This window comes from Poromitra crassiceps (assembly GCF_964638095.1).
Source record: "Poromitra crassiceps genome assembly, chromosome: 1".
Taxonomy (NCBI): domain Eukaryota; kingdom Metazoa; phylum Chordata; class Actinopteri; order Beryciformes; family Melamphaidae; genus Poromitra; species Poromitra crassiceps.
This window is the reverse complement of record NC_139623.1, coordinates 61,978,293-62,000,036: the sequence shown is the minus strand read 5'-3', so window position 1 is coordinate 62,000,036 and position 21,744 is coordinate 61,978,293. Positions and strand designations below refer to the sequence as shown.

The following is a 21,744-nucleotide window of genomic DNA, read 5'->3' as shown; positions in this document are numbered from 1 at the left end:
CACCATTGAGGTGCCAGGGCTGAGAAGAGTCGAGATCGAGATGAGCGACTTTTGAGCCCCCGTAGCGAAGGAGGGGCGAGGCGACCTGCACTGGTGGAGGAGCGAAGGGAGCGCTGAGAGGTTTGGAACCTGACCATGGATTGGAGGTACCGGGGAGCTGACTGGTGTACTGCCCTGTAGGCCAGTACCAGTGTCTTGAATTTGATGCGGGCCGGGATGGGAAGCCAGTGGAGCTCCTGGAAGAGGGGAGTGACGTGAGAGAATTTGGGTTGGTTGAATATCAGACGGGCTGCAGCATTCTGAATGAGCTGAAGTGGTCGGATGTCGGTGGCAGGTAGGCCGGCCAGGAGCACGTTGCAGTAGTCCAGGCGGGAGGAGACAAGAGACTGGACCAGGAGTTGAGTCGCTTCTCTTGTGAGAAAGGGACGGATTTTGCGGATGTTGTAGAGAGAGAACCTACAGGAGCGCGCTGTAGCAGCTATGTTGGCAGAGCAAGACAGCTGGTTGTCAAGGATCACCCCAAGGTTCTTAGCTGTTTTGGAGGGCAGTACAGTGGTGTTGTCAATGGAGATGGAGAGATCTGCGAGAGGGCAGTCTTTTCCTGGGAGGAAGAGTAGCTCGGTCTTACCAAGGTTGAGCTTGAGGTGGTGGGCAGACATCCAGTCGCCAATGTCTTTGAGGCATGCAGAGATGCGAGCCTCGATTTGAGTGTCAGAGGGGGGGAAGGAAAGGAAAAGCTGGGTGTCATCAGCATAGCAGTGATAGGAAAAGCCATGAGAAGAGATCACATAGGCAAGAGATCTTATATAGAGAAGGAAAAGTAAGGGGCCCAGGACTGAGCCCTGGGGGACACCGGTGGTAAGAGGACAGGATCTGGAGAGAGACCCTCTCCATGAGACCTGGTATGAGCGGTTCGAGAGGTAGGAAGCAAACCAGGAGAGTGCAGAGCCTGAAATGCCGAGGTCAGACAGAGTGGAAAGGAGGATTTGGTGGTTGACTGTATCAAAGGCAGCAGACAGGTCAAGGAGGACAAGAACAGAAGACAGGGATGAGGCCTTAGCAGTGTGAAGGGCCTCTGTGACAGCAAGAAGAGCTGTCTCAGTGGAGTGAGAGGCCTTGAAACCGGACTGCAGAGGGTCCAGGAGGTCATTTTGGGAGAGATAGAGAGAAAGTTGTTCGGACGCTGCTCGTTCGAGGGTTTTGGAAAGGAATGAGAGAAGAGAGACAGGTCTGTAGTTGTGAATAGCAGTAGGGTCAAGGGAGGGTTTCTTAAGCAGAGGCTTGACTCTTGCAGTCTTTAGAGCAGGCGGGACAAGACCAGAGGACAAAGAGGAGTTAATGAAGGTAGTGAGGAAGGGAGATATGTTAGGTGAGATGGTTTGGAGGAGAGAGGAAGGGATAGGATCGAGGGGGCAGTGAGTGGCTCGGTTTGAGCTGATGAGTTTAAGCACTTCATCAGGAGAGAGAGGGGAGAAGGAAGGAAATCCAGGGACAGGGGGCCGAGGAGCAGGATTGAAGTCGGGAGTGTTAGTGAGGGTGCCTGGAGGATGGAAGGAGGAGCTTATGTCATCCACCTTTTTAGTAAAGAAGGTTACGAAGTCATCAGCAGAGAGGGAGGAGGGAGGGGGAGGGGAGGGAGGGTTGAGGAGCGTGGAGAAGGTGGCGAACAGTTTACTGGGATTGGATGCAGAGGACTGGATTTCAGAGATGAAGAAGGAGGTTTTTGCTTTAGAGACAGGTTTGGCTGCCCTACCCACACTGTACCAGTACAACAACGTAGCCTCACGGTTAGATTTATTAAACCAACATTTGCTCCAAAAGGAATTAAATCATAAAGTTAATCAAAATGCCACGGAAACATTAGGCTCACTCTCAGAGCACGGGCTGAGAGCAGCCCGGAGGTCTGACTTGTCTGGCTGATACGAGCTCAATCATTCATTTTGATAAACTGATCTCATAGTGGGAATGTTCCTGGTTACTTTTGGCGAGACAAAAAATATTACAACTTAAAGTGCCATATTTACAGAGCTAGACTATATAAATACACAACGCACTGTGCGCAAATCTAGAAACAGCAGCTCTACATAAGAAAGTTCAGAGGGGCGGGGAGCCCACAGAGGTTCTAACTCAACGGACCTACTGCGCAGAATCTGGTTCACTGATCTGGCAGGATTTCGGCTTCATTCGACCCTGCTGGGTGGAGATAGCCACGCTGTGTCCATATTTATTTATGTCGATGATTTAACTGTGCAATAGCAGCAGAAATGTTTTGAAAAATCCTTATATAAAGAGTTTTAAGCCTGGAACCAAGCCAACCACCCAGCAGATGAATCGCGAATGACCATGAAACATTTCACTTGGAGCAAAAAAATAAATAATACAAAATTATATATTTATTTTTATGATAGGATAGGATAGCATTTTTCGAAATGTCTATGGAGAAAATGAATGGGGAATTCTCTTGTGGAACAAGAACTGAGAAAAAGTGGGCAGTCACTGTTGAGCTCTAGGTGGCCGATATAGTTGTTTTTATTATTATTATTATTATTATTATTATTATTATATTTTTAACTGGAATTAAAAACGTTTTCTATGTGGATTGTGATATCTATCAGATAGGACTGCAAATGTACTCAGAATGCTCATTCTTAAACAAATAACTTTATTAAAGAATATGTAAGGGTTAATGCCCGACGAGGTGTACATCCATTATCACTTTTTAAGGGACGACGCAGAGGCGTGAACCGGTCCGAGGCGCAGCCACTTAAAAAGTGATAATGGATGTACACCTGGAAGGGCATTAACCCGCTTATACCAACAAAACAATAAGACCAGTCATTTATATTTCCATGTGTAATAAATAAAGCAATCTAAATGGCTAAATGTCTGTTATTCATACTGTAAATCAGTCTTCCACGAAATAAAATAGTCCCTCCCACCTCCACCACCCTCCGTTTTAAAGCCGACTCAAACGCTAACTTTATCACAGGAATGCGGGTTTAACGATGTTTTGCGTTCTACATTAAATGAAGACATTACCGTTTGGCAGCTTGCTTTATTTTGTATGATAGATACGTATTGGCCAAGTATATTAACATTTAAGAGCGAAGAGTTTCAGGAAGTGACAGAGAGCAGCGGGGGTGTTGTATGTGTTGGGAATGGATTCAAGTGAAATGCAGAGAGGTTCTCTCTCTCTCTCTCTCTCTGTCAAAGGCCCGGCTCGTGCCGGGCTCACCCCCGCTCACGGCTCGTGCACACCATGAAACGCTCGGCGGCATGCCTCCTGTGAAAGCCTCTTTGACGCTGCATCTTGATAGGCTGTCTTGCTCTATTTCCATGTCTGATTGGTCCATTTCAACCTCGCGCCCCCTGCCGCTGGAACCGCCCAGCGTTTCGTTGAGGGAAATCTCCTCTTTCTCGCCGAGAAGAGCCTGGTGACGCGAGGTTAGAAATCTCCGAAACGAAAATCAAAATTGTAAATAAGAGTTATTTTTGATAAACTGAGCACACAGGGGTGATTTAAATACCGTAGTTACTTTGACCGACTCAATTTTTTTCTCAACTTCCAAAGTTGTCATATTAACCCTTAACGCGGTATAGAGCTCAAACAGCTCTCTTGATACCACTGTTGAAACTATGGCGCATTGATATGAATGGTGAACAGACCATTTGGCTGAATGACCAACTGTACATTATCACTTTTTAATGGACACCCTGCAGCCAATCAGAATCGAGTATTCACCCAGACCATGGTATAATTAAGCAATATATCACGAGAGCAAGTGTGTTGTGGTGAATATATCCCGCTGATAAGCTGTTATCCCACGAGGCCTGCGGCCTCGTGGGATAACAGCTTATCAGCGGGATATATTCCACAACACCACGCAGCTCGAGTGCTATATTGCTTTTATAAAACGGTTTCCAAGTATAATAATATAATAATAATAATACTATAAGTCCGACTGGCATTTTATTCTGATAGAGTCAGTTGAAACACTACTGTAAGGCGGGACCTCTAGCAAGAAGATAGACGTGCGGTTGATTTGATTGGATCGTTCTGGAGACTGAAGTCGACATTGGCCAATCCTGGCGCTTGCTGAGAGCTTTTGCAAAGCCCCACACCAGAGCCATATGCCGACACCAAGTAACGTTACGTCTTATTTAGAAATGCGGGGTTAAGAGTGAGGGCGCGCGAGAGAGGGGTTAAGACATTAGCCCGCGTCTATTCTTGTACAAAACATCATTTTCTGCGAAGTATTAGTAAAGTTATAAGCGAAGATCGATTCACAAGGATCTGAAAGCTGTCTCCGCCATTTTGTTTTTGAGGTACTTTTAGTAAGAGAGTTGCGCCATCATGCGTCCATAATGATCATTGTAAGGACTAGTGACCCTCCATACAGCAGATCAGGAGAAAGCTCTTTGGCTCGAGCGCAGCGCTGCCTTTTAGTAAGAGAGTTGCCATGGCAACCAATAACCCATGGCCATGGGTTATTGAACTCGGTTACTGGAATTATACAATGGCTGTGAACCAATCAGATTGCTTGATTTGAGAGAGCCGTTTTATAATGTACATTAAATTGTCAACACATCGGCATAATGCCGCAATTACAAATGGCAGAAATCCACCGAGTGCAACGAAAGCACCTCTCAGAGTTTTGTCAAGAGCTGGAGGTGCCATGAAATTTAACCAGTGCCCAATTCAGCCTCCCTCTGTTTGAAGCCTATGCTGAAATTGCATTCTTTCAAATGGCGCAGTTTGTATAGCACTGTCCAGGAACAACTTCTCTCTGTCTGTCTGAAAAAACAATTTAAAGTCTTTTTCATGCTCTCACGCCCTCAGTTTTCTAAATTATAGCCCCATTTCGAGGAAAATAGATATACATCAGATAAATAAGAACAGTAATACTTCCGACAGGTAGAGGCAGCAATGTGCCGCAAGGCATCTAGTCTGCCTCATGCAACACAAAGAAAAAATTCATAAGCAACCAATGCTAGCAGATAGCAAGTAGTAGTTTAGCAAACTATCAGAAAATAGCGTTACTTTATGATATTTTATTAATGTTAGTAGACACACGTAATTGTATAGATACCATACACGTTCATAACATGGCGGACCATTTAAAATGATCTGACTGTATGTAACGTAACGTTACATAAATGGTCTGCCCATGTTATACAGTAAGCGTCGCAAGGTTATGTAACGTGACATAACATCACAAGTTTTTGGTGTAGCATATGTAATGTATGCCGAATTGTTACAGATAACCATATTTCAATAAATATAAAGCATTTGTTGATTTGAAGCAGTCGGTTGGTTCTCCATCTTCACCTTCTTCTTCCTCTCGTCATCTGGTCCAAGCTGGTTCACTCGACATCAACAATCTTTATATCACATCTTCTTATGCAACCTGCCTGCTCTGACCAGACAACTAATGGGCTCGTTCTGTGATATTTGCAGTACATTCGGGTACATAGTTTAAAATACATGCTACAGCATGCACTGGGACGCGTCATCAGTGATGTTAGCTGGGGTTGTAAGGTGTTTCGGGTCTGTCGACATCATACACCCTCGCCCAGTAGACCCAGCCGAGGCCGATTAAGACCCCGACCCGCGTCCCAGAAGCAGCTGCTCACGGATCAGCCTTCCTAACGTTGCCCACGGAAGGGTTGATCACGCCCAATCCGCTGCAATAGAGTTAGTGCTACACCGCAGTATTGTAAGACCCTTCGGTGCATGGAGGGTCTAGGCCCTTTGTGGGTGACTCCAGGCCGGGCTCCTCCTTCGTCTCACCAGACCCTCCCGGGGTAAAGGCAATCCTACCATGGGCACAGAGGACGCCTCAAGAAGGCCTGTGCGCTGCACGTCATTCCCCTGCGGCGAGCACTTCACTCTAGCCTGAAGGACCCCAGGCCGCGCCGATCTTTGCACAGATTTTCATGGGGCTAATCCGTAGCGTTACATAATTTACCTTAGTACATAGCCTACATAATAAGGTTATCTTTGTTGGCAATGTTTATTGACAAAAGCACACTGGCAGATACATATACAAAATGGTTCAAAGTAAATCTCTCAAAGTCTCAAATCTGTCAGCATTATGTACAGTCTATGGTCAGCATTTGGGTTATTGCAATATCCTAGGTTGAATAACTGATGATCAGCAATATTCTCACAGTAATATGTTAACGTTACCATTATAATCTCAGGAGAGCAGAAAATTATATAATGAGACATGCACATGGGCATTACTATTACAACATTTAAAACGTAGCATTAATTTTCACAAATCCTTTGATCAGGGGGCAATGTGTCTCTGTTGTGTTTTGCTGCTCCTGCTCCATGGTACTCCGGCGGTCATCCCTTGAAGAAACAAACGACACCGTGTTATATTAATCACTGTATAACATTAACGGCACCAAATTTTGGTTACAGTCATAACAACGGTGCCACCTTGCTTGCATGTTTACGTTAGCACACGATGCTAATCGAGCTAGCGTTAGCTTACAAACATCAGCATCACTCAAACAGTCCAACATAGCAGAGCACCAAGTGTGCGGTAAAATCCACCTCAGTTATGAAGTTTAGAGTTTACCCATAGATATAAGTATAATAGCAGTTTGCCTTGTGGAGGCTTAGCAGCAGCTACAGTAGCAGGCTGGAGGCTCACACCACACCATGGTCTCTTGGCCAGGCCCCGGACAAGACGATGGTCGGCTGGCTGCACTGCTACTCGGCCATACCTTCGGGCTAAAAGTTATTATATATTTAGTTTTTCTGGACCATTTCACCACTGCAACCAGCCAGCTAGCAAGCTAGCAACCAGAAGCGAACAACAAGATGGCAGTCAGTTCAAGCCTGTGAGACAAATTCGGACACTCCCCCGGCAGCCGCCCCCTCTCCCCTTACTTCCGTGTAGTAAAAATCCATTAAACCAATCAAGGATGATCAGGAAGCGAGAGATTCAAGCCTCATTTTCTGGTATCAAAACCCAATCCGCTCACATTGTCCAGGTTATATATACAGTCTATGAATTTGACGGAGGTCGCCGCCTTGTAATTATCTATGCAGGAAAAACCCTGGAGATGGTTTAAACAGTAGTGAAGTGGTGATTATTAAACAGTTTGATGGATGGTTTCAGGGTGAAGGCCCATCTACAAAGGAGGAGGATGATGTGTCTGAATGTTCAAGGAGGCCCGAGGTAAGCGATGATTGTACATGATATACTTATGTATACAATGTAAAGGTGCTTATGTGTTTATAAGAGATGGTGTGCATGGGATCCCACGCAAGGGGTGCATGATACCAGACGGGCGAGCCATCCGTCACCCCTAACATCAGTCATTTGTCATTCTTAACCTCGTCAAAGTCGGCCAAAAAAGGGGTCGCAGATATTTGAGAACCTTTTAAGCGCATTGGTTCTCAGGGACCTGAGTCTCTCCATCTGTATAACAGAGATCATGTCCATCAGCCACACCTGAAAAGAAGGCAAAGAGGAGGACTTCCATTCCTTCAGAATTAGTCTTTTGGCAAAAGTTGTCCCCAGTGTCAATGATTGCACCCAGGTGTGCAGTCATTGCCTCACCTATAATTTTAGGCTGGCCACTTTCCCCCTGACTCCACATACCACCTAGTGGCTCAAAGAGGGAAGTACACCAAATAAACACCCATCATATTACCCTTCTGAGTCCCCCGGGGGTTCCTGCAAGGACATCACATTTTGCCGTTTTTATAATACTTATTTCTGCTGAACTCAGACCTCTTGTCCTCACTTGGGGACGCCTAAGCTACAATTTTGTCATAGTAGAAGAAGAAAAATCTACTTCCTGTCAATACAAGATGGCTAGCAAATCAACCAAATCCTCCTACCAGCACTTCAGAGACAAACGTGGCCAAGGTAATAAACCTAATCAAATTGTATTGATGAAACTTGTTGATTTATGCTTAGGACCCTTTGAAGTTTGTAAAGACATTAGTAACAACATTCCACCGACCCACTAAGTGGCGACAGTGCTCTCCAGACTAGAAAAAGCAGAGCAAAAACAGCAGAAAAAAGCGTGAGGAAAACGCGGCGAAAACGCTTTCGCTTTCGCGCTGGAGCTGGCGCACAACATGGGGGATTCCTAAAATACACTCTGGGTGCAACACACGCAGCAGAAAGCTCAAAAGCCCAGAATCGCACGCAGCTTCATCCCAGCTCACACGGAGGGGAGGAGTTTGCAGGAGAGGGGGGGGGGGGGGGGGGGGGGGGGTGCTGTTATATTGGACTAAACTATTACGGTAGTTTAGTCTCTCTCTCTCTCTCTCTCTTTCTCTCTCTCTCTCTCTCTCTCTTAGCTTATGCTTACTGTGGAATAAGTGTACGCACGCACACACACACACACACACACACAAACACAATACAGTATACACACTTGCCCAAGGGCACCCATAATCACAGGCACGTGAGGTGGTTCTAAAAATCCATTTATCTCAAAACTCTCTGAAAATCTCTGAAACCATGCTGTATTCAACTGCTAATGCCTACATAACAGAACATGATAAAAACTAACTCTTTTAGACAGAGAAAGCACACATTCTATTAGTTCTTTTGAGATATTTTGTGTTCACAAAGTCCTAGCAGAAAGGCTAGGACTAGGCTCTTGAAAGATGAGCCAGAATCCTCAAAAAACCCCTTGGCAGAAGCTACCTACTGATTGGAAAAAACTGTTGGCAGTGAATGTGTTAAGCGTAAAATTATGCACAATCTGCTCATTGGGGAAGTGCAGTAAACAAATCACAAGCTTCCCTTTTAAGCTCCAATTCCACGGAGCGATCCAGTCCGGTCAGAAAACCCGACCAAAGCGCTCTGAGCTCCCCCCCTCCCTGTTTCATCCCCGTCTGTCTCCATACAGTGGGGAGAACAAGTATTTGATACACTGCCGATTTTGCAGGTTTTCCCACTTACAAAGCATGTAGAGGTCTGTAATTTTTATCATAGGTACACTTCAACTGTGAGAGACGGAATCTAAAACAAAAATCCAGAAAATCACATTGTATGATTTTTAAGTAATTCATTTGCATTTTATTGCATGAAATAAGTATTTGACACATCAGAAAAACAGAACTTAATATTTGGTAAAGAAACCTTTGTTTGCACCTCGTGGGGCATCAATGATCATGAGACTGAATGTCCGCTCGTGTGGACGGACATCGCTTTTCTTTTTAAATTGCTGGTTTAGAATGAAAACATGTTTGTGTGGATGTAGCCTTAAATGTATACTATGCAACTTTTTATGGCCCTTCAAATGTAAACAAACCTTTTTTCCCTTCTTTTTTACATTTTAAAGTATCTTTTAGCTCTGACAGAGCTCTAGGTACAAGCGATATCAGTTTGTAAGAGCTAAAAATTAGGTTTAGATATACTTGAAAGCCATAAACGGTCTGTTTACCTTTGTCTTGTTTGTAAACATTGGAGCAAAACAGGCTTTTATTTTGAGTTATGGTGCAATAATAACAATTAAAAGAGCACATATCCATCTAGAAGTCCTACTCTTCAATAATATGACTTTAAGCTGTAAAAAAAAAAAAAAAAAAAGGCCCTAAAATGTTGCATAGTATACCTTTAAAAAGCCCTACTTGTCTGGTGAGGTGCTCATAGTGTGCTCTTTCCAACAATGATTGGCTGCAGGACACTGAGACGCCTCCAGGACCCTCTCAGACTGAGACTACAGCTGACAGAGTGAGTATGAACCAACCAAAACTAACCAATACCATGTCAATCAATCACAACTTTATTCCAGACTCAAGGTCCATATAAAAAGACATACAGTACAACACTAAAAATAATCCCTACAGACAGTAGGGAAAAAGCAATATCCAAATAAATAGTGCAGTGTTCATAAGAGCGACACATACCAGTGTCTCCACAGAGGTGACTGATATCTGACATCACTACAGCAGGGATTTACCAACAGCTTGATAATGACATTCTGTGAGACATTCAGTCGACAGATACATGTATACATCAGATTCCTCAACAGTGCCTGGAAGGTGTTAACACCTGCTGTGACAAACATCTCACTGGCAGAGCTCCATCTAGGTCTCCTGAGCAATATTCTCATGGCATCATTATATGCCACCTGAAGTCTGTGCATGCTTGACCTCCTGTAATCTGACCACAGGTGAGCAGTATAGAGTGGTGTGCAGTATGCTCTAAACAGGGACACCTTCACTCTGTACACATGTTGAATTTAGGTCAAGTTTATTCGTATGTCCAAGATGGGCACTTCGGGTTGCCGCAAAGGCAAGCATACAAACATAGAAAACATAAAGTGCAGACACAGTTAAACACAATATAAATACAAAGTAGCAGTTTAAAGTGCCAGTGTGGTTTAAAGTGACCAGTGCAAAGTGCAAGGCTATAGGCCAAAGTGGTTGTTTTGACACTCAGCACTACACGTTACAAGAAATAAAAAAATGCTACAATAATACATATAGAACGCAGAAGACCAAAGAAGCACCAAAGTATTAGCTTGTGCATACATTTTACGGCATTGTCTGTATATATCATCTGACAATTGCTCTGAAATAAAATGACCTAGATATTTAACCTTATCACAGACAGTAAGGTTATTATCAGACAATTTAAAAACAGGCAATTTCAAACATTTGTCCTCTTTGGTTCTGCAAATTAATACAACACTCTTACTGGCATTGTATTTAATATCATGTGCCAAACCATATTCAGTACATGTGAGGAGCTGCTGGAGACCAGCACTACTCGGGCTCAGAACAACAAGATCATCTACATACATTAAATGGTTCACTAGGGTATTACCAATGAGGCACCCGGTGTTACAACCATTCAGTTGCTTGGACAAATGATCAACATACAGATTAAAAAGAAGTGGGGAAAAGATTCCCCCTTGACTGACCCCATTACTAACCCCAACTGTTGCCCCACTTGACTTGCATGGTCTGATGGGCATACCAAAAGGCCAGGATCCTAACAATGTAGCTGGGCACACCTCTTTGACCTAACATGGTCAAAGGCTTTAGAAGCATCAATAAAACATAAAAGAACTGAGGAGTTTTGCCATCTGTATTTGTTTACAATTTCCTTTAAGGCATAAATACAGAGGTCAGTGCCATGCCAGCTTTAAACCAAACTGATTGTCTGTAGAGGAGATGAACTCCTTAACTCTATCCAGCAGTATTCTTTCAAGAACTTTTGATAGTATGCTGGCAAGGGCTATAGGCTACTCACTTTACCAGCTTTGTCCTTGATGACAGGCACTAGGAGAACAGACAGCATTGTGTCTGGTAGTGACCCATGGAACATAAAACCAGTAAAACAGAAAGCAAGGAGAGGAGCAGTCCTTGGACTGGCAAACTTCAGATGTTGGGCCGTGATGTGGTCCAGGCCACTTGCTTTGTTATCAGCTAGCTTGTGCATAGCTTGATGCACCTCATGCGACATAAACATCATTGAATCATCACACTTAACATTACCTGCCTCATACAAATCACAAGCCATACAATTAAATAAGGAGCTTTAGTGGTGATGCCATAGCTCAGCTATATTGTCTGTACCAGTAATTAGTGGCCGGGCCAGCGAAGCGGCCAGGCCACTTCTTGTATTTGCCATTATTCTTCATCCTCCCGGGAAGTTCGACTTCCCATGGATGAAAACTAACCAAACTTTGCACAAAGGTGCAGTCCCATGCCAAACGTCTTTGACACAAATTTGGGGCCAATAGTCCTAACGGTGGCACTACAGCGACCGTCTAAAGTTTAAAACTTAAAAAATTCATAAAAAATCAGGCGTACGTGCTACGGCTTTGCAACTTTCACCGAAATGTGCGCCTAAATGAGGGGAAACTTTTGTACAATGCAACCTATGGCCAATTATGAAGTCTAAAGACTGCAAAACTGCAAAAACTGCAAAAACGAATTAAACCCTACTCCTCCCACATTTTTTCTTCAAACGACACCAAACTTCAGTATCTGCATCGTTAGACCGTTCTACACAAAAGTATCAAACCAGATTTTCGATCGGTCAAAAATTGAGCCCACAGTGCATCAAAACGTTGAATTCTGGCCCCGTGTATAGCCTAATTACCTTAATTACCTTTGGCAATTAGGTTGTATTTGTGATGTCATCAGTCAGTCAAGCAATTGTGATGCCATCACTGATGTCACTCGAGCAATTGTGATGTCATAATATTTTTTTTCCCTATTGACTTGCATGGGGTTTCGAAAAATCTTGCAGTAAATTAGCTGTAATTCAGAAACCATAACAGCTACAGCTACGAAACTTGGTAGGGAGGTGCACAGAGGGGCCTTTTATTCTACACGAAAGAATTACACAAATTGAGCAGATGGTGGAGCTATAACAGCCCTCTTTACATTCTGGTCCATAACTTCTGAACCGTATGGTCTATCATCAAACTTCTTTTTTCCCTGGATTCCTTGGGTCCTTCCGCATCTACTCATCTAGGCCACGCCCATTTCCGTCTGACTAGATTTTCCGCCATTTTGAATTTGGTCCAAAACAGTTTTTTTGCGATTCCCCCTTGAAATTTTGTCCAGTCTTCACCAAACCAAAGCACACATCATGTGATGAGTGTCCTGCACAACACTGTTTCGTGGTATTTGAAAAAAGCACACCGTTGCGATATAATCGACTTCCAAACTTCTGTGGGTGGGGCCAATTTCACAAAAATCACCATAACACTAGAACACAACGTGCGATCCTAACCAACCTTGGTCGAGGTGTGGAAGGATGTACTCTGAGCCTATAGGATAAATATTGTGTCATTTCGCCTTTAGGGGGCGCTATAGCAGCATTCAGTACCTGTACCTTCTAAATTGTTTTATTTTGAAGGGCGGCAGGAAGTGCTGATTCATTGTCATTATGGCCAACCTTCCTTCTTGTATTGACACTTGACACTTCTGAGCTGATTTCAAGGCTCAAGGCTCAAAGCCTTGAGACTTGCCCGGCCACGACCCATTGCTGCGCAGCAGCTATAATTCCATCTACATTGCATGGTAGTGATGTTTTACAACTGTTGAGAACTCTCACTTCCTTCCAGAAGTCAATTAGATTATTATCAAGCAGCTTCTTAGCCATGGAGTCGGCACGCATGACTTGTTCATTTTGACAGATAAAAGGGATTGCATACTTATACCTGCATTAGTCACTTTCTTTTGCTCAAACACATGATCTCTTGATCTCTTAAAGGAGCAGTGGCGAGGGGTTTATGTAAATGAGGTAAATTCAGCATACGAGTCTTTTTTGGATATATTTTTAACATTGTATGACAAACACTGTCCAACAATAGCATGTAAACAATATATAGGCAATTTTAGTAAAAAGCCATGGATAACCAAGGGATTACAAAATGCATGCAAAAAGAAAAACAAATTGTATAGAGATTTCATAAAATTTAGAACAAAGACAGCTGAAAAGCAATACAAGGTTTATAAAAATAAGTTGACAATTATAATGAGACAAGCAAAGAAACAATTTTACAATAAAATGCTTAAAAAAAATACAAACTATCAAAGGTACCTGGGATATTCTAAATAAGGTGATGGGCAATAAGTCTGCGTCCACAGAACTGCCCAGTCATTTCATTAATGACAATGATAAAGTAATAAAAAACATGAATGATGTGGCAAATGAATTTAATTCTTTTTTTGTCAATGTTGGTCCTAACCTCGCCAAGTCAATTGATATTCCTAACGATGTGCAAGGTGAAAGTGTCTGGAATGGAGAAAGTAAAGTGTTGCAGTCTATGTTTCTGGACGATGTGTGTGAAAATGATATTGAATCTATTGCAGCAAAGTGTAAAAATAAGACATCAACTGATAGTGATGGGATAGATATGACTATTGTGAAAAAAACTATTGATGTCATAAGTAAACCTTTATGTTTATGTTATCTTTCTTTTCAAACTGGTGTTTTTCCAGATAGCATGAAAAAAGCAAAGGTTATTCCACTTTTCAAAACAGGTGATAAGCACAGTCTTACGAACTACAGACCGGTATCTTTACTTTCTCAATTTTCCAAACTGCTTGAAAAACTGTTTGTACAAAAACTGGATGTTTTTTTGGATAGAAATGACCTGCTGAGTGAGAGTCAGTATCACAATTTACAATAGGGGTTTTCATTGATTTAAAAAAAGCATTTGACACCATAGATCACACTATTTTGCTTTCAAAGTTACACTCATATGGGGTGAGAGGAGTAGTTCTGGATTGGCTGAGCAGTTATTTGGTTAATAGAAAACAATATGTACAGTTTGCTGGGACTGCATCTGAATGTTTGAATGTTGAGTTCCACAGGGCTCGGTCTTGGGACCTAAACTCTTTATTTTGTATATTAATGATATTTGTGATGTATCGAAGTTGTTACAGTTTGTTTTGTTTGCAGACGACACAATTTTTTTTTGTTCTGGAGATGATTTAAATGCGTTGACAGAAAGTATTGCAAATGAAATGGTCAAGCTTAAAAGATGGTTTGATGTAAATAAGCTATCATTAAATTTGAAAAAGACTAAGTTTATGGTTTTTGCAAACAGAAAAAAATATGAAAATGTTTCTTTGACCATAAATGGAGCTCACATTGAAAGAATGTCGGAATTTCGATTTTTGGGTGTCATAATGGATGATAAATTAACCTGGAAATCTCACATTGCATACATTAAAACAAAGTTGTCCAGGAATATTTCTGTATTGAACAGAGCAAAATACGTGTTGGATTATAAATCAATGAGAATTTTGTACTGTTCAATTATTTTGCCTTATTTTTCTTATGGTGTGGAAGTGTGGGGCAATACATATTCAAGTAACATCAAGCCATTGTTTATTTTACAGAAAAGGGCATTAAGAATCATCCATAATGTAGACTCAAGAGAACATACTAACAGACTGTTCATTAATTCTGGATTAATCAAACTTAAAGATTTAATTGATTTACAGACACTGTTAGTTTTGTACAAAGCAAAAAAAAGAGTTCTGCCGGCAAATTTGCAAAGGTTGTTTGTTTTTTGTTCAGGGGACGAGGACAGTAGAAGAAAATATAATTTTAAGCATCAGTTCGCACGGACCACTTTAAAACAGATGTGTGTTTCAGTTACTGGTGTCAAATTGTGGAATTCCTTATCAAATGATTTAAAGGATGATTTAAGTGTTTTTCAGTTCAAAAAATTGTATAAACAAAGAGTATTTAGGCAATATGATAATGTCTGATCATAGTTCTTTCGAGGTAAATTTTGTTTCAAACTTTTGAGGTACATTTTTTTTTCTCATACTCATGGATCATAACCTTATTTGTATTTCTTCCCATGTGAGTATAAATGTGCTGTCTTATTGAAATGTTGTAGTAGGATTCGGCAGTCCATTTTTTTTTTGTTTATTTAAGTTAAGAATAGGGGGCAGGTAATATAAGTTTTTCTTCTTCCTGCTCCTTTCCGACCATGGAATGTGGAAACATTGAATTGCAATTATTGGTGTATGAAATATCATGATCGGAACAAACAAATAAATAAATGAAATCTTGTGCTCATGAGCTGCTATGACCCATGATTTAATGGCTTCCCCGAGCTTCTGCATGGGTCTCGGCTACATGCTCGTTCCACCCAGGTCTGACATTAAATCTTTCATTATTATTATTATTATTGTTGTTGTTTTTTGATTGATTGATAACTTTATTGATTCAATAAGAGCAGAATTGTGCAAGGCAATACAACAAAAATATTGATCAAAAGGAATAAAACACAATAAAGCCCAAGGGCTTGTTTCCATTGTGGTCCTTTGTATGGGACAAGTGGAGTGAATATGTGTGCAGGTGTGAGTGCGTGTGTGCGCGGGCAACAAACACAAACAATGAAACATTTAACAACACAACCATACACTCAATGACTGATTAGTCATTGACTGAATGGTTATTTAAATAACAACAAAAAATGCAAAAGGTTAGGAACTCATTTGGGAACCAACCAGCCATTTTTTCAAGGCGAGCTTAAAAGAAAACCTGGAATTAAGGGTCTTTATACTCTCAGGGAGTTTGTTCCATAAAATAGCTGCTGATTAAGAGAAGGTACATTTACCCTTTAAAGATTTAATTTTGGGGGGAACAATGTTGGAGGTGCTTCCTCTTGTGGAGTAGCCATGTACATCACTGACTTTACAGAAGTAGTCAGAGAGGTAGCGAGGAGCCTCCCGTTTAAAAATCCTGAAAACCATGCACAGTTTGATCTGAGAAACCCTCTCCTCCACTCTGAGCCACCTAAGGCTAAGAAAGTGAGAGGGGAGGAGATGGACTCTGGGATGCAGTTTCAGAATAACCCGTATTAATTTATTCTGAGATGTCTGAAGCCTGTTTTTAAGTTTTATGGTGATTGCCGTGAACCAGGAGGAGCAAGCATAGTCAAAATGACATTGAATCAGAGCATTTGCCAAGGTTTCGAGGGCGCTCTTGTCTATGAAGGATGAAATTCTGGCTAAGAATTTGGTTTTTTGATTTACTTTGGAAATTACTTTTGAGGCCATGCTCTCTCCAGAGAGTTTGTTATCTAAAATCCAGCCAAGGTATGTAATCTCCTCCTTGGTGTTAACAGCTACGTCACCCACCATCATTTTAAACCCGGGGGACTTTTGTAAATTAAAATTTGACCCAAATAAAATAGACTCCGTTTTCCCCAGATGAAGTGATAATTTGTTGTCCGAGAGCCACACACTAACACTGTGAAGCTCACTGCTCAATTTCCTTTCGATCTCCCCCCTGTCCTTGTGAGAGAACAGGAGGGCGGAGTCGTCTGCGAAAAGGAACAGGTTGCAATCACAGGCCGATTGCATATCGTTTATATAAATTAAAAAGAATAAAGGCCCTAAAATACTTCCCTGGGGGACCCCACACGTCAGGGGGAGGGGACAGGACAGCGTTCCGTTTATGTCCACCACCTGCTCCCTACCCTCCAGGTAGGACATAACCCAGTTGTTGTTGTTACTATTATTATTAGATGGCCTATGTTTATAATAGGGCTTACTGCCTATATATAAAGCACCCACAATATCATTATTGTCAAGTTATCATAGGTTTGTTTTGTTCAGCTCCTGCCCAAACTTGAAATTGGACTGGTCAACCATGAAGAATGCAATGGGACAACTCTTTTCCACTTTCCAACTTTTATTTTTCTTTGTTGGGGGAATGAATCAAGATGAATCTGTTTCAATCAGGTTGAAAACCTTCAAAACAAGCAGAAATTTACAAGTTAAATTTATTCAATCAGAGAAAAATAATCCAAACAAACTTAAGCACTCCAATTGAATACTGCTTATCATTTCATTCATTTCATTTTTAAACTATTTATAATTTCAATGACAAATCAAACATTTCTTATCATTATTAATTTCATTCATTAATTTCATTCATACAGTACCAGTAGCGTCTTCATGAGTTGAATTGAGCTGAACAGTCCTCTCTTCTGTGTGGCTGTGTCTCTCTTGAAGTGCAGAGTGATTCTGCTGAGACACCTGCACACAGGTGATTTGACTGAGCTGATGAGTTGGTGTGATTGCTTGCTCTGGTGCTCTCACTCAGCTAATGAGTGACCATTTTGCTGCTGCATTTTGGGAAGTGTAGTCTGCTGGTGCAGTGAGTGAGTTTAACTCAACACCTCCCACTTGAGCTCCTGGTTTTTCAAACCTAGCGAGGTCACACAAGTCCTCCACTCCTCTGTTGTTCTTCAGTGGGAATTAGAATGACAAGGCGTCTGACATCTCTATGGAGAATTGTGGCCGGGATTTTGTTTTTGAGCCTCTTGGTGTTTCCACGGTTTCCTCTTGTGGGTGGCTCCTCCTTGTCGTTCGCCTTCTTGATAGGAACAGGATAGCTGGGAAAGGTCCTCACAAGCACATCTCTTACGATGCCTTTGCTGTCAGTGTTGACACCAACTACTCTGGCCAGCTTGTACTGTCCTCTCAGGGCATTTTGGTCAGCCAACCAGACCACATCTCCAACAGCAACATTTCGCTCTCTGGTGTGCCATTTGTTCCTTATAAACATATTAGGACCAGCCAATTGGCTCCACCTCTTCCAGAATTTGCTGATCTCAGTTTGAATACTTTTAAGTCTTTTGTATGGGTAGTCATCAAACTGGAAGTCTCCAGGGTCTCCCTTTGGATTGGCACGTCCTAAAAGCAGAGAATTCGGGGTGATGTACTCTACACAGTCTTCCCTGCTTTGAGTTCTTGCATCAATGGGTCTCTCATTGGCAAGGTTGGCTGCCATGAAGAGAAAAGTTTGGAATTCTCCCCATGTGAAAACACCATCTCCACCAAGGTTGCTCAAGGCCCGCTTCACTATTCTGACAGCTGCCTCTGCAGCACCATTTCTATTGGGAGAGTCTGCAGGGTGGATCTTCCAAGACCATTCTGTTCCATGTTTGGCCGCTACGTCTTCAACTTCAGACTTGTCCAGTTGGTCAAGGAATTTGTAAAGCTTTTCCAGAGCAGGTTTGGCTCCCACAAAGTTAGTGCCAGGGTCTGACCAAAGTTTCCTGGGGTGTCCTCTGAGTGAAGTGAACCTTTGATAGGCCAGCAGGAAGCCTTCAGATGACTGGTCACTCACCACTTCAGTGTGTATGGCTCGGGAAGCCATGCAGCAGAAGACGATTCCCCATACTTTGAGTCTGGTTCTTTTCTTGACCTCATCTTTTACTTCATAAGGGCCGAACAGGTCCATGGTGGTGAATTCGAATGGTGCGGCTGGGCCTGTTCGCTCTAGAGGTAGGTCAGCCATGATTTGTTGACACTGCTTTGCTTTGTTCTTCCTGCAACGCACACAGCTGTCAACTATTTTCTTGGCAATTCTCCGACCTTTTATCACCCAAGCTGTTTTCCTCATCCGGAGAAGGGTTCCTGCTACCCCCTCATGGTTAGCTTCATGGGATTCTTGTGCCAACAATGTAGACACCCATGCTTCAAACGGTAAGACTGGCACTGCAGTCTTATCTTCGTTGAACATCTGGATTCTGCCTCCACAAACTAGGAGTCCAGAGTTCACGTCTTTGTATACTGTCAATCTACTAAGAGTTGTGTCTGGAAAAGCTATACCTTCTTGAGCTGCGAGGAAGATCTCCTCAAGTGCATCTTCAAGCTCCCTGCCAGTCAACCCAGCCCGCTTGGGTGTTTCCTCCCACTTCGACCGCCTTGGGCTTGACCTCCTCCCCAGCCACTGCTTGGCAGCTCGACAAATCCAGGCCACAACTCTCACCAGTTTGGACAGGCCACTGAATCTTCTTACCTCCACCAGATTTCCAACCCAGCTAGTGGGCTTCCTTCTTTGCAGAGTTGCTTTTACCTCTTGACAAGGACTTTCCTGAGTGGCCAGTAGGTCTTCTTTCTGCCGATTCATTCCAGCTTGAGATCTTGTTAATGCAGCTGAGAATGCCTTCCTTTGGAGTTTGTTTACACTCTCCCTGGCCTGGGCCGCAACTTGCCCAGCTGATTTTATAGGCCACTCCTCCACTGGCCACTTCAGGAACTCTGGTCCATTTTGCCATGTGGAATGTTCATTCACATCTTCTGGAGTGCCTCCTCTCGTTATGATGTCAGCTATGTTCAGCTCTCCACGGATCCACCACCAGTCTTGCACTGGTCCAGCCTTCTGGATTTCACCTACTCTGTTTGCAAAGAAGGTTTGGTACCCATAATTTTCTCTTTGAATGGCCCCCAGGACTGTTTGACTGTCCAGTAGATGGAACCATCTCTCGATCTTCATTCGAGCATGCTTTTCCACATACTTTCTGATCCTGGCTGCAAAGACTGCGCCACAGATTTCCGCTTTTACAGCCTCTCCCTTTTGATCCAGGGCTGTCAGCTTGCCTTTTGATTCCACAAATCTAAACTTCAATGCATTGACTTGTCTCCCACCTTAAGTACATCACAGCTCCATAGGTTTTGTCACTTCCATCTGAGAATGTGATTTGAATTTGAATTTGAATTTGAATTTTTTATTTGTCTCGAACAGAAATTAAAAAAACCACATTCATTTACAAAACAACATATTATATGTCCGAGAAGGGACAGAAAGAAGCCATGCTTATCTAGTCCTGCCCCTCCTTACTACTTCATTAAATAAGGTTTAAATAATAATAGCTGCTTCACAATACAAAACAGATAGCCTACCATAGGCAATCCAACTTAATGCTACGAAATGTGAAATAAAATATACAAAGTAAGTGCAATACTCATTTTTCAAGCTCTCTCTTATACATGTCCATAATTGATAGTTTATAGATTCTTTTGAAATTTCCTATATGATTACTTCTTTTGATCATTTCATCCAAGCCATTCCAAAGCAGCACCCCACAAACAGAGATGCACATGCTTTTTCGAGTTGTGCGAACCTTTGGTTGTTTTAAATTCAGTGATCCTCTTAAATAGTGACCCCCATCTCTACCAGAGAACATGTGTTGAATGTTTTCTGGCATCATCTTGTTAATAACTTTAAACATAATTTGCCCGGTTTTATATTTTACCATATCCATGAACTTCAGAGTGTGAGATTTTAAAAACAGACTGTTTGTGTGTTCTAGATAACCGACTTGATGTACTATCCTTATGGCTCGTTTCTGCAATGTGCATATCTTTTGTAGGTTGCTTTTGTAAGTATTTCCCCAGATTTCAATACAGTATGACAGATAAGGTTCAATAAGTGTGCAGTATAAGGTATGCAGTGCTTTCTGATTTAAGATGTGTCTTGTTTTTCCCAGTATTCCGATGCTTCTTGCTATCTTTGCGCACAAATACTTTATGTGAGGATTCCAGCATAGTTTGTGATCTATTATAATACCCAGGAACTTGTTCTCGTATACTCTTTCTAATTCTACATTATTAATTTCCAAACAAAGTTTTGTGTTGATTTTTCGATTTCCAAAAATAATGAATTTTGTTTTGTTCAGATTTAATGATAGCTTATTCTTATCAAACCAGCATTTTAATTTATTTAATTCTGTATTTGCTACATTGAAAAGTTCCTGCAGATCATCCCCAGAGCACAAAATATTTGTGTCGTCAGCAAAGACAACAAATTTGAGCAAGTTCGATACTTTACAGATGTCATTGATATACAAAATAAATAATTTGGGCCCCAAAATTGACCCTTGTGGCACACCGCACAGAATATTTGCATAGTTTGATTTATGTTGCCCTATCTGTACAAACTGCTGTCTATTACTAATGTAGCTTTTCAGCCAGTCCAGAGCAGCCCCTCTGATACCAAGTCTGTCCATTTTTTTCAATAAAATGTCGTGATTAATTGTATCGAAGGCCTTCTTCAGGTCAATAAATATTCCCAGTGCAAATTTCTTTTTTTCTATACATGATGTTATTTCTTCTACCAGGTCCATTAGTGCCATGGATGTGGATCTGGCTGTCCTGAAGCCATACTGACAGTCCACTAGTAATTTGTGTTTATTAATAAAGGTGTCTAGTCTTTCATAGTAAAGTTTTTCAATTATCTTAGAGTACTGTGACAACAAAGATATCGGCCTATAATTGGTAAACAAATGTTTTTCTCCACTTTTGAACAGTGGAACTATTTTTGCAATTTTCATTTTTTCGGGGAATATCCCCGTTTTGAATGACAGATTGCATATATGCGTTAGCGGATCCACAATCCCCTCAATTATTTTCTTTACCAGATGCATATCAATGTCATCCCCATCAGTGGAAGTTTTGTTACTACATTTGTTAAC

At 41.9% G+C, this 21,744-nt stretch overlaps 1 protein-coding gene across 1 annotated transcript in view; it reads left to right on the top strand.

The window, feature by feature from the left end:
* LOC310789068 (uncharacterized protein) overlaps positions 1-21,744 on the top strand; it is a gene marked incomplete at both ends in the record, with an annotated part of 40,341 nt that overhangs the window by 9,585 nt on the left and 9,012 nt on the right. Inside the window, 2 exons of the mRNA XM_083650669.1 lie at positions 7,137-7,196; positions 9,666-9,716. Of these exons, the coding sequence (XP_083506795.1) occupies positions 7,137-7,196; positions 9,666-9,716 (111 nt within the window). The remainder of the gene's footprint in view (positions 1-7,136; positions 7,197-9,665; positions 9,717-21,744) is intronic.